The sequence below is a fragment of the Schistocerca gregaria genome, chromosome 1, assembly GCF_023897955.1.
Source record: "Schistocerca gregaria isolate iqSchGreg1 chromosome 1, iqSchGreg1.2, whole genome shotgun sequence".
NCBI lineage: Eukaryota > Metazoa > Arthropoda > Insecta > Orthoptera > Acrididae > Schistocerca > Schistocerca gregaria.
In genome coordinates, this window is record NC_064920.1 from 165,046,607 (window position 1) to 165,060,357 (window position 13,751).

General features: G+C 42.5%; 1 protein-coding gene across 1 annotated transcript in view; it reads left to right on the forward strand.

Moving 5' to 3' along the window:
• Window positions 1-8,861: 8,861 nt before the first annotated feature.
• LOC126336059 (sulfotransferase 1C4) overlaps window positions 8,862-13,751 on the forward strand; it is a 34,078-nt gene continuing 29,188 nt past the window's right edge. The window contains exons 1-2 of the mRNA XM_049999546.1: window positions 8,862-8,939; window positions 9,216-9,260. Of these exons, the coding sequence (XP_049855503.1) occupies window positions 8,894-8,939; window positions 9,216-9,260 (91 nt within the window). The 5' untranslated portion in view covers window positions 8,862-8,893. The remainder of the gene's footprint in view (window positions 8,940-9,215; window positions 9,261-13,751) is intronic.

Sequence of the window (13,751 nt, forward strand, 5' to 3'; positions counted from 1 at the left end):
TGCCAAATGACGCCTCGCTTGGTGTAAGGAGCGTAAATATTGGACAATTGAACAGTGGAAAACGTTGTGGTAACGAATCATGATACACAACGTGGCGATCAGATGGCAGGGTATGAGTATGGCGAATCCCCGGTGAGCGTCCTCTGCCAACGTGTGTAGTACCGACAGTAAAATTCGGAGGCCATGGTGTTATGGTGTGGTCGTGGTTTTAATGGAGGGGGCTTGCAGCCCTTGTTATTTTGCGTGGCACTGTCACACCACAGGCCTACATTGATGTTTTATGTACCTTCTTGCTTCCCACTGTTGAAGAGCAATTCGGGGATGGCGATTTCGCCTTTCAACACGATCGAGCACCTGTTCATAATGCACGGCCTGTGGCGGATTGGTTACACTACAACAACATCCCTGTAATGGACTGACCTGCACAGAGTCCTGACCTGATACTATAGAGCACCTTTGAGATGGTTTGGCACGCCGACTTCGTGCCAGGCCTCACCGACCGACATCGATAACTCTCCACAGTGCAGCATTCCGCGAAGAATGAGCTGCCATTCCCCAAGAAATCTTCCAGTACTAATTGAACGCATGCCTGCGAGAGCTGTCATCAAGGCTAAGGGTGGGCCAACACCAAATTGAATTCTAGCACTACCGATGGAAGGAGCCACAGACTTGTAAGTCATTTTCAGCCAGGTGTCCAGATACTTTTTATCACATAGTGTAGGACTTAGGAGGGTCGTCGGAAACAATATGCTAATGCGCTCTTTTGAGACAGGACAGAGCCAAAACACATTATTTTCTTTGGCTGTAGGCCAGTGGGCGCGAAAATGTGGAAGTTTCATTGGTCAGCCTGGTCTGACGTAGTAGTGTTGAAAAGTTATTGAGAACTGGGAGGACGCTCCACGAGAACTGACACTGGCCATCGAATGACCGCTCGTGACAGGCTAGGAATGGCTCTCGAAGGAGGGGCAAATGTTACCAGGAAGACAGGAGGAACTAAGGTAGATTTCCGTGCACTGCTAGTGAGAGAACGGCTTCGAAATCTCGCAGAATTCAGTGTGAGAAGTAATCATTTTACTTTGCAGCTCAAGCTGGACCATTAGGTAAAGTTTGTGATAAGTAGCTTTTCGGGATTAACAGTGATCACCCGACACAACGACTCTTTTTTTTTTTTTTTTAAGAAAAAAGGGTAAGCTCCGCTATCGGCTTCGGCGAGTTTAGGTCGCAATGTACTCAGTAAACGCTAGAATGTTACTGTCGTCACATCGCGGAAACGGATCATTGTGCTAACAATATAGTAACCTACCTATCGGTTCATTGTCTTCAAATACCGCCAACCTTAGCTACTTCAACGGTTTGATGTTCGTGTGATAATTTGTCAGTGAATAGGATGTTGTTAAACATGTTCGTGTTATACTTCAGTTCTACTACTGCGGTCGTTTTGTGTGATGATTTAGTATAAGGCGGCCAGTGAGGCCGAGCGATTCTAGGCGCCTCAGTCTGGAACCGCGCGACCGCTACGGTCCCCGGTTCGAATGCTGCCTCGGGCATGGATGTGTGTGCTGTCCTTAGGTTAGTTAGGTTTAAGTAGTTCTAAGTTCTAGGGTACTGATGACCTCAGAGCTCCAGTGCTCAGAGCCATTTGAATCATTTAAAATAAACAATAGAACTTATGGTGATTTTGACTTTCATTATATACATATCTCACTTGATTCTTCTGAAGTTTGTAGGGCCATAATTTAGCGTTATTAAAAAATCCTTGCACGGCAAATGGTAGTTTATAGTTTTCGTTCGGCACCTACATACCGATACAGGTTAATTACTTGAAGACGTAAGTGATGGAGAAGTACAAGCTTAGCACACGAGTCTATACGCTTTACATCATAAGAATAAACCTGATGTAAACAAACACAAATGCGGTGATTGGTCAGCAGCTGTAACTCTCGTACACTGGTGCTGTTCCGCTCTTGGAAGTAGGTATGTATTAGATATTTTATTACTATGTCTCTGCAAATGAAACTTTAAGACATTCTGATGTATTTTTCCCTAAATCGCTCCAGGCAAATGCCGGGACGGCTCCTTTGAAAGGGCACGGCCGACTTCCTTCCCCGTCCTTCCACAATCCGATGAGACCGATGATCTCGCTGTTTGGTCTCTTCCCCCAAACAACCCCAGCCCATTCTGATGTATTAACAGCCATCAACGTTTTTCTTAATCATACTTCAGACTCGTAATTTTTATTTCAAAAATCGTGAACAGTCACAGTCTTTCTAAGCGTTACATGTGCTCTGACTGTCTCGCTCTTCACATGGATGACACAGCCTCCTGCTTCGTAGTGAAATACGCGCGCGGAACACCGTTAATGGCTTGAGACAAGTTGTTCTTAATGTTTTCCACAACATTACAGAGAAAACTGAGCTTGGAAGTTTGTTGAGAAAGACGATATAATAAATATAACAGGCGCAATTATAACTGTAATCGTGGCGGAATCGGTAGTGTCGTTAGCCGGTATTCGTGTGGGCAGTGGTGCGTAATCCGTGGTGAACAACAATTCATTTTGTTCTGTTTGAATACCTAAATCATTTAAATACTAAATTTATCAAAATGTGCTAATTAACTTATACTAAACCAACACTTATTTGATGCACGTCTTCTAGATTCTGATTACGGATCACGCGCAGAATTCTGGTTTTCATTGCAAACGCACATTCTTAATTATCGATGTATTATGAAGAATTGTTACAAATTTTGAAGTTAAGGAAATGTTACAAAATTAAATTTTTTGGAGAAAAATGAAACATCAAATACTCTTTGTTTGAATACGCCCACTGTTTTGTAGGACAGATGTGGTCTCAAACGAGGCAGAGTGATACGCGTCATAGAAACAAGGAAAACAATTTTCACGACAATGAGCGCTCTGTACAAATGCTGCATTTTTACAGTTACCACCGTACCACTGTTATCTGATCCCAGTATGTTTGATCTGTAGCAAGATAAGGGATTTGTTGCGAGAAATAACAAGACATTTAAGATTCCAAACTTACTGGACCTAATGCACGAAGCTTTGTGACACGTCACTGCCGAACGATGGCGAAATGCAGAACAACACGTCATAAAAGCGGAGGAGGAAATGTGAACTCTTCTACGGAACAAGTTCAGAGATTACCAGACGACTGACTGTAATACCTTCAGTGGCTTCAATATTTAACTACATAGTTAAATCCCAGCAGTGTTCTTTTACGGCGCATATAGCTCATGCAGAAAAAAATATGCTTTTAAAGTCAGGAAATTTCATCACTCTCATTTTTAATTAAAGTACTACGTTAGCTAAGATCGAGAGCATGTTTCCCTTCAGATCACGTAAGTTGTGTCCGCCCCCGGTAGCTGAGTGGTCAGCGCGACAGAATGTTAATCCTAAGGCTCCGAGTTCGATTCCCGGTTGGGTCGGAGATTTTCTCCACTCAGGGACTGGGATTCAAGCGCGTTGCGACCGTGTGGACACTTGACAGCGCATGCTATAATATGAAAAAAGCAGACGGACGCGGTGCAGTTCCTCACAGATGTCTGGGAGGAGCACGGGAGAGCCAGGCTGAAAAACAACTATCACCGCCAGACGTTCCAGAGCTATCAGCAGATCACGCTGCAAGCCGCCTTCAAGGACGCCCTTCGTCCCCACATGCCGCCGCCGCCGCCGCAGCCACCACATTACACCCTGCCATAGCCCCTCAAGCCCCCGTTGTTGCTGACGCAGACACCCTCCCATCTTCCAACATTCTTAAAGTGCGGGTTAAATGTGTGTGCTTGCGTAAAAAGTGGCAGTGCATCATCTGTGTTCTCATATGTGAAAGAGTGCGACACAACAAATTACAGCGTCACACAACTAGGGAAAAGTATTAAAATACTGGAGATCTTCTGTGTGTCCAAAAGGTGTTTATGTAAGTACCATACCAAATAAGCAATGCGACTGCAATTCATTTCAATAATCGTGCAGGCCATAAACAATTTTGACTCGATGCAAATATGACTTTATTTATCAAATATCAAATGCTTTCCTCTCTCTCTCTCTCTCTCTCTCTCTCTCTCTCTCTCAATCACAATCTAACAACTACCTCTCGCTATTCATACATTTCCATATGTATACTACTGGCCATTAAAATTGCTGCACCACGAATATGACGTGCTACAGACGCGAAATATAACCGACAGGAATAAGATGCTGTGATATGCAAGTTAGCTTTTCAGGGCAACTGGCGTCGCCTCGTGAAACGTTGTTGTGATGCCTCGTGTAAGGAGGAGAAATGCGCACCATCACGTTTCCGACTTTGATAAAGGCCGGATTGTGGCCTATCGCGATTGCGGTTTATCGTATCGCGACATTGCTGCTCGCGTTAGTCGAGATCCAATGACTGTTAGCAGAATATGGAATTGATGGGTTCAGGAGGGTAATACGGAACGCCGCGCTGCATCCCAACGGCCTCGTATCGCTAGCAGTCGAGATAACAAGCGTTTTATCCGCATCGCTGTAACGGATCGTGCAGCCACGTCTCGATCCCTGAGTCAACAGATGGGGACGCTTGCAAGGCAACAACCATCTGCACGAACTGTTCGACGACGTTTACAGCAGCATGGAATATCAGCTCGGAGACCATGGCTGCGGTTACCTTTGACGCTGCATCACAGACAGGAGCGCCTGCGATGGTGTACTCAACGACGAACCTGGGTGCACGAATGGCCAAACGTCATTTTTTCGGATGAATCCAGGTTCTGTTTACAGCATCATGATAGTCGCATCCATTTTTGGTGACATCGCGGTGAACACACATTGGAAGCGTGTATTCGCCATCGCCATACTGGTGCATCACCCGGCGTGATGGTATGGGGTGCCATTGGTTACACGTCTCGGTCACCTCTTGTTCGCATTGACGGCACTTTGAACAGTGGACGTTACATTTCAAATGTGTTACGACCTGTGGCTCTACCCTTCATTCGATTCCTGCAAAACCCTACATTTCAGCAGGATAATGCACGACCACATTTTGCAGGTCCTGTACGGGCCTTTCTGGATACAGAAAATGTTCGACTGCTGTCCTGGCCATCACATTCTCCGGATCTCTCACCACTTGAAAACGTTTGGTCAACGGTGGCCGAGCAACCCTCTCGTCACAGTACGCCAGTCACTACTCTTGACGAACTGCGGTATCGTGTTGAAGCTGCATGGGCAGCTGTACCTATACACGCCATCCAAGCTCTGACTCAATGCCCAGGCGTATCAAGGCCGTTATTACGGTCAGAGGTGGTTGTTCTGGGTACTGATTTCTCAGGATCTATGCACGCAAATTGCGTGAAAATGTAATCACATGTCAGTTCTAGTATAATACATTTGTCCAATGAATACCCGTTTAACATCTGCATTTCTTCTTGGTGTAGCAATTTTAATGGCCATTAGTGTATCTCTCTCTCTCTCTGAATATCTATACATATAAAAGAGCACGTGTGTATGTATGTGCAGCATCTCCTCCCAAACCCCTGATCGATTTCAACTAAAATTGGTACACAAACGGCATATATATATATTTGTCCAACGAATACCCGTTTATCATCTGCATTTCTTCTTGGTGTGGAAATTTTAATGGCCAGCAATGTATATATATTTGTTGAGAGTACCCATAGATGTATGTCATAGTCACTAAGTTCAAACCAAATTTAAAGGACGCCATCATTTGGCACCAATCAAAATTAGTCTCACTAAATGTCATCAGTTTTTTTTTTTTTTTTTTGGGAAGACAGAAAGACAGCACTAACAATCGCATACAGAACTATAACTAAAAACAAAAAGACCACAGCACTGCCATAAATCAGGCTACACAACAAACAAATATAACCAAGTAGATAATTAGAAACAAAACTTGCTTATCAGAAAGAACAAGAAAAAAGAAAACACAAGAAAATACTCTAAAAAACGATACGAAAATTGTATGTGTGAAACTTAAACGTACCATTCATCAAAGCAATGCAATTGTTAACTTGTAAATAAAAGTTTATTACGTTACAAAAGAAAGGTGTTTTGTTGTCCTAATCGTCATCATTTTTCATCCTCATCAACCCGCAAGCCGCCGAAGTTGCACCAAATCGAAAGACTTGCACCCGGCGAACGGTCTACCCCACGGGAGGCCCTAGTCACACGACATTTACATTTACCTAAGATGCGTGTCGCCTGAATTTTACATTTATTTCCTTTTGTTCAAAAATTAAATGACATTCAAGGTTATGTTGTTCTCTGCTCGTCTCTCTTTACGTCTTTATTACAAGTGACCACATCACTGGAGGTTAGTTGGACCAGATGGCCGACCGGTGCTTTCCAAGTTAAATGTGCCGTTAAAGCTGTTGACCTGTATTATCGCTGAGTCGATGTACCCGTAACGCACAGCATTAAACGTATTCTTATTATCGTACTTGACTGTACACGAGACAGAGTGACTTCTGCTCCACGGGAAACGAAATCCAATGAGATTCCAGCAAACACGAAAGAACGCATGGTGTAATGTTTACATGAAGTTAATATTCTTATGATGGACGGAGCATACACTCGAGGCTACAAAACGCGTCGTCTGCCGCAGTTGTCATTTGTCATTTAAAATCAGTTGCTCTCGCAGCAGCCACTTCCAATCCAACACTGCTCCGCTTTACACGTTAACAACATTTGCGAAGTAACAGGACAGCAGCGAGCAGCCGATGTGGCAGCACTGTTGCAGCACGTGACAGACATAAATTACGCATAGTTCTGCATCAGCACGGAGCTCTATTGTGAAATCTAACACTGATCGTTGACGATTCTGTTTTGCTGAGTGTGCAGGCCTCTGACCTCCACATTCTGTGATGAGGCGTCAACTTTTTGTCACGTTCTCGATTGTCCCACCGTCCTTCCACAAGATACTCACGACAGCAGCACATGAGCAGTCGACCAGCTTTGCCATGTCTGAGATGGTCGTCGTCAGAGTTGTCAGAGTCGCGTGTGTCAGTGAATTTCTCTAGCTCTGGCCCATGTCGCCAGTCATTCGTTTCACTACCTTATGGAAGATTCTGTAGCAGTTGTCGTCAAACTGCGGCCCACACGTCACATCCCCCTGGAATCAAGTATTCGTGCAACCCTCGGTTCTCAACCGTATTTTATAACAACATGCACCTAGCAACTAACAGCCAAATCTAAAACGTCAACTAACATTAAAAGCCTAAGGGTGTAGTTTTCCTGCTCAATAACAAAGGATAATTACTTATGGAAACAATAATAGGCCTACAGTGTGTTCAAATGGCTCTGAGCACTATGTGACTTAACTTCTGAGGTCATCAGTCGCCTAGAACTTAGAACTAATTAAACTTAACTAATCTAAGGACATCACACACATTCATGCCCGAGGCAGGATTCAAACCGCGACCGTAGCGGTCGCTCGGTTCCAGACTGTAGCGCCTAGAACCGCACGGCCACTCCGGCCGGCATAATACAGTGTGTATCAAAAAGAATTATCCGATTTGGTACTACTATATTTCTGAAACTAATAAATATATAAAATGAATTTTGTTTTATTGAACGGGAAACTCAAAAAGTTTTTTTTTTCATACCTTGGTGACCAATATGCCCCTCTTGAGATGTACGACATATGTCAATGCGATATTCAGATTATACCCACACTGTAGCGAGCATGTCTTGAGTTACAGCTTCCACAGCTGCTGTTATGTGATGTCTCAGTTCATTCATTGTTGTAGGTAACGGAGGCACATAAACAAAATCTTTTATAAACGCCCACAAGAAATACAAAATCTTTTATAAACGCCCACAAGAAATAATCACATACAGTCAGGTCCAGTAACCTTGGAGGCTAGTAACGTAGGGCTGAATCATTTGGTCCAGTGCCACTGAGCCATCATTCAGTAATTCGATGACAGTGTGGCAGTGCCCCATACTATTGGTAAACGAGTCATTCGAATCAGCCTTCAACTGTGGGAAAAGAAAGTTCTTAAGCATATCGAGATACTTGCTGTAACAGTGTTCTCGGCAAAAAGAAAAATGAAGCATACACCTTTTTCTGTGAAACTGCTCAAAACACATTAAATTCTGGAGAGTCTCTCTTGTTGTACAACTTCATGTGGTTGTTCTGTACCCCTTATTCTCACATTATGACGGTTCACCATTCCATCTAAATAGAATGTTGCCTCATCACTAAACACTAAGAATGGAACAAAACTGTCATTCTCCATCTTGCCAAGAACGTAATTACAGAACTCCACACGTTGTTGTCTGCCACCTTCACAAAGAGCTCGCCGCAGCCGAATTTTGTATTGTTTCATGTCTAAACGTTGACGCAACTCACGCCAGACATCGAGGGCATGTTGAGCTGTCGAGCTGCACACTCAGGGACGCCCCAGTAATCTGCCTTTTCACAAACAACCTGTTTCTCGGAATTGTTCATGCCATCGTCTAATGCTCTCTGCTGTAGGAGGATCCACACCATACCTAGTATGAAAGTCACGCTGAACAGTTATTACTGACCCGCACTGCACAAAACGTAGACCACAAATCGCTTTCTGTTATCCCGACACCAATTTTACTTTACTAGAACTGAAGTGGGCACACACTGCTGCTACCTAGCAGGAACCATGTAAAACTCCAGAGTTTGCTCTTTCCAACAGTATGTTGTTCACGCACTTATCTCAAATAACATAATAGTTATGATTTTTTTTAAAAATCGGATTATTCTTTTTGATTCGCCCTGTATATTAAGACTTTCTTAATTTTAAATGATGTTGGTGAATTCGACCATGGACTACGTAAAGTTGGCAGCTAACTGCAGGGGCAGACAGGTAAGTAGAATGTCCCCTGCAGGGCTAGAGGGTTTGACAGATGGAACGTTTTCTTGTTTGTATACCAGCACTGACAACTCATGGGTGTATGTAACTTGTTCCGATCAGCTGTTATGATATAAATTTTGATATGGAGGTAACATGGATATGAGAATGCACATTACATAGACCGTTGTTTTCAAATGCGGTACACTTTTGTATCGAGGAATATGAAATTAAGGTTGCTGTAATACAATGCAACGACTACAAGGAAAATAACATTTAAAACATTTAGTTAACATTTGTGATCGTGGCTTATATTGCATAATGTATTTAAATGAATGTACAATTTCTGTTAGTCTAAAACTTGGGTCTTCTTGAAGGTGGCAGCAATCAACTAGAGCAGCTGAAACAAAGTGTTCTGAAAGGTCAGTACTGGGGGGGGGGGGGGGGGGGGTGGCGGCCAAATGTTCGCACTTTTATTCTAGCTAGTGTATTATTGACTCATAATATATAATTTATATAGGTTAGCAATTATTAATAAGATTTGTATACCATGGGTAACGAGTTTAAGGACAGATAATTTTACTGGTGAGTGAGTACAAAGTACTGAACAACATTATATCAGTATTTATTTCATTTGCAGACTAATAATTCTAGCTATTAGGAGTAGTATTTTTTTAGGATAGTTAGTACTTCCAAGTACATGTGGTAAGAGCAAGTCATTAACGCTTATTTTCGCCTGGGCAATACCTCATATGTTTAAATGTGAACATGTGGATACAAAATGGTTAGCCAATACTGCAGGTGTAGTCCACTCAGTGGTGCAGTTACAACTGTGCAGAAAGTATCTGGTACTAAATTATGTAATGTGACCATTTGGCGCAGATACAAAATAGCTTACAACCAACACACTAGTGAAATTTTCACTCTGCAGCAGAGTGCGTGCTGATGTGAAACTTCCTGGCAGATTAAAACTGTGAGCTGGACTAAGACACAAACTCCATGAAGTTTGAAAGGCAGGAGACAAGATACTGGCAGAAGTTAAATTTTGAGGACAGGTCATGCTTGGATAGTTCAGTTGGTAGAGCACTTACCCATGAAACGCAAAGATAGCGTGTTCAAGTCTCGGTCTAGCGAAAAGTTTCAATTTGCCAGGAAATTTCAGCACACCGATGTGTGTATATATTAAGCTACCACATATAAAAATATATGAACTTATACTAGTTACAAAATGTACATGTGGCTCAAGATGACAATCCACAATGCCAGTATCGGATCTTGAGCGAAAAAGTATGATGAACACAGCTATAGCTGGTACGGTGCTATCTACCCTCTACTATGCACTTCACAATAGTTCACTGAGTGCAGATGTGGATGCAGAAATAATGTGGAGATTCCAGAATGAGATTTTCACTCTGCAGTGGAGTGTGCACTGATATGAAACTTCCTGCCAGATTAAAACTGTGTGCCAGACCGAGACTCGAACTCGGGACCTTTTGCCTTTCGCAGGCAAGTGCTCTACCAACTGAGCTACCCAAGCATGACTCATGTCCCATCCTCAGCTTTACTTCTGCCAGTACCTCGTCTCCTAATGTCCAAACTTTACAGAAGATCTCCTGCAAACCTTGCAGAACTAGCAGTCCTGAAAGAAAGGAAAGACAGGTCCCGAGTTCGAGTCTCAGTCCGGCACATGTTTCTAATCTGCCAGGAAGTTTCATATCAGCGCACACTCCACTGCAGAGTAAAAATCTCATTCTGGCAACATCACCCAGGCCGTGGCTAAGCCATGTCTCCGCAATATCGTTTCTTTCAGGAGTGCTAATTTTGCAAGGTTCGCAGGAGAGCTTCTGTAAAGTTTGGAAGGTAGGAGATGAGCTACTGGCAGAACTAAAGCTGTGAGGACGGGGCATGAGTCATGCCTGGGTAACTCAGATGGTAGAGCACTTTTCCGCGAAAGGCATAGGTCCCGATTTCGAGTCTCAGTCCGTCACACAGTTTTAATCTGCCAGGAAGTTTCATATCAGCACACACTCCACTGCAAAGTGAAAATCTCAATGTGGAAACACCCCCAAGCTGTGGCTAAGCCATGTCTCCACAATGTCCCTTCTGTCAGGAGTGCTAGTTCTGCGAGATTCACAGGAGAGCTTCTGTAAAATTTGGAGGATAGGAGATGAGGTACTGGCAGAAGTAAAGCTGTGAGGATGGGGCTTGGGTCGTGCTTGGGTAGCTCTGTTCGTAGAGCACTTGCCCGCAAAAGGCAATGGTCCCAAGTTCGAGTCACACATGGTTTTAATCTGCCAGAAGTTTCAGTGTGGAGATTGTTCACACTCCCTAGGCTCATTCAGTTGAGCCTTTTAGTAGCCAATAACATAGTGAAAGTTACAGAGCTAACAGAACACATGTACGAACACAAGTGAGAGTATGTGTGTTTTGTTAACTCTAATGAAGGATTTCTCTGAAAGGTTATCTATGTTCTAAGTCTTCTTTATGCTATAAATGAAAATAACAAAATTATTCTGTTCTGCTGTATTAATTTATTTTGTTGCCAGTTTTTGGCTTACAAGGTCACCACAAGATTATAACTAGCTGCTCATTATAATATAATTATGCACTAAGCAGAAACTGGTTAGCAAAATAAATTTGTACTTACTACATCATCATTTTTGCTTATGATTTATATCCTAATGAACACAAACAGAAGAACAGTTAGGAGGTTTTGACAAAATTTGAGTTTGATTACACACAAAATCAACAGACAGTCAGTATTGACATTCTTAACCAGAAGCATCCATTGATTGGCTATATTATAAAATAATAATTAAGGCTACTGACAGTTTAATTTGGATAAGCAACACGGCATGAAGGTGGAACTGAAATTTCTGCTAAAATGAGCTTGGTTGGTCTAGTCATTGTTAGAAAGTGTTACACTTGTATGAACTCAGCAACCAAAATAAATTGTATGAACAGTTGTGTTTTGAAAGCACTCTATTCACTTAAATAGAAGGACTAATTGATTTAATATTCATAAATACAAGAGACATACTTGTCCAGGCATCATAGCTAGGGTTTGTACAAAGGATGTTGTCATCTGTTTGAGTTAAGAATTAGCAAAATCTTGGGGAAAGGAGGTTACAAATACACTACCCACTTGTCAAGGAGCTTTACCAAATAACATTATTATTTTCCTTGTGGTTTATGAGAAACTTCAATCTTTGAATTTAAGTAATAGGTAACTGATATAAAAAGTGGATACTGAAGTCTTTACTTCATTTTCTTTGAACTGATAGTGATTTCTGATTTCTTATTTTAGGTTATAAGGGCACTCACTGAAGATCTTTGCAATAAGGTACATAATTCCACAATGGAGCATAATCAAACTGAGGCAAAATCTACACAATAATTATTTTTGCATCCTTTATTGTGATTGTGCAAATCACTGATCATCTTACAGTTATTTTCACCATCTACAACAAATATCATTGTAGTCTCTTTCCTCAATGTTCCTGTAATTCTACCAGTTGCTACTTGCTTCCAGAGAAGTATGTGGGTTATTCTACAAACTGAAGTGGGATTCATTTGTGTGAAACACACTGACGAGCCAAAACATTGTGACAACTACCCACCGTGAGGTTGTTTACTGCTTGGTGGTGCTGAGGGCACATGATGCAGTAAGAAAAGTCTATGAGTGGAGCAGAGATGAATGGAGAACTCTCATAGTGACAATAAGTGCCACTAATGTGGAAATCCATCGACATAAGTGGCTTTGACAAAAACCAGGTTGTTGTGGCTCAGTGCCTGGCAGCAAGCATTTCAGAGATGGCGAAGCTGGTTGGCTGTTCAGTTGTTATTGTCAAGAGCATCAACTCCCTAAGGCAGGGCAGGCAGCAATCTGTGGCACATCTGATGACAGAGTACAGTGCTGGTGCAGGCATAAATGTTTTGGAGCACACCGTTCAGCGCACAGTGTTGAATATGGTGTTCCACAGCAGAGGATCACTATGTGTTCCCATGTTGACCTAACAACATTGTCTATTATGACTCCAGTGGGCACAGAATCATTAAGAGTGGTCCATGGATCAATGGAACCATGTCACCTGGTCGGATGCATACCATTTATTGTTAAACCAGGTTGATGGTCATGTCCGTATATGCTGTCATCCAGGTGCACGGTTGCTGAAAATATGCAGCACACCACGGATGCAGGCCAGTGGCAGCAATACTATGTTATCTGGGACATTCACCTGGTCTTCCATGGGGCCTGTGATACTAATCAAAAGCATCATGACAGCTATGGACTACGTGAACATGATTAAGGACCACCTGTAACCCCTTATGTTTGATGTCTTCCTCTACAGTGGTGGCACCTTCCACCAGGATAACTGTCAGTGTCACAAGGCCAGAATTGTGCTGCAATGATTTGAGGAGTCTGATAGTGAACTCACATTGATGTCTTGGCCATCAAATTCGACTTACCTGAATCTGACAAAATCCAATTGGGCCACTATCAAGTACCAGTTCCACTCCCACGAACCGACTGCTCGCAAATTACAGGAAGTGTATGACCTGTGTGTAGTTATTTGGTGCCACAAGCCTCTGGAAACCTATCAAATACTTGTTGAATCCATGGCACACACAATAATTGTTTAACTGCGATCCAGAAATGGACTGACACACTTATAAATAAGTGGTCATAATGTTTTGGCTCATCAGTGTAAAGTCACACATTCACTCATGTGTTCATTTGCTGATTCTTCCCTTATCTCTTTCTTACTGACTACATAATAATTGGACCAATCTCTCCTCTGCCAAACATCTAGCATGTAGAATGATTGCTCTGTGACCTGAAAAGAAAGCTTATTAGGAAATTATGACTCTCTGAGGCAGGTGTGGAGTTAAAACACAGCTGACTTGGCACT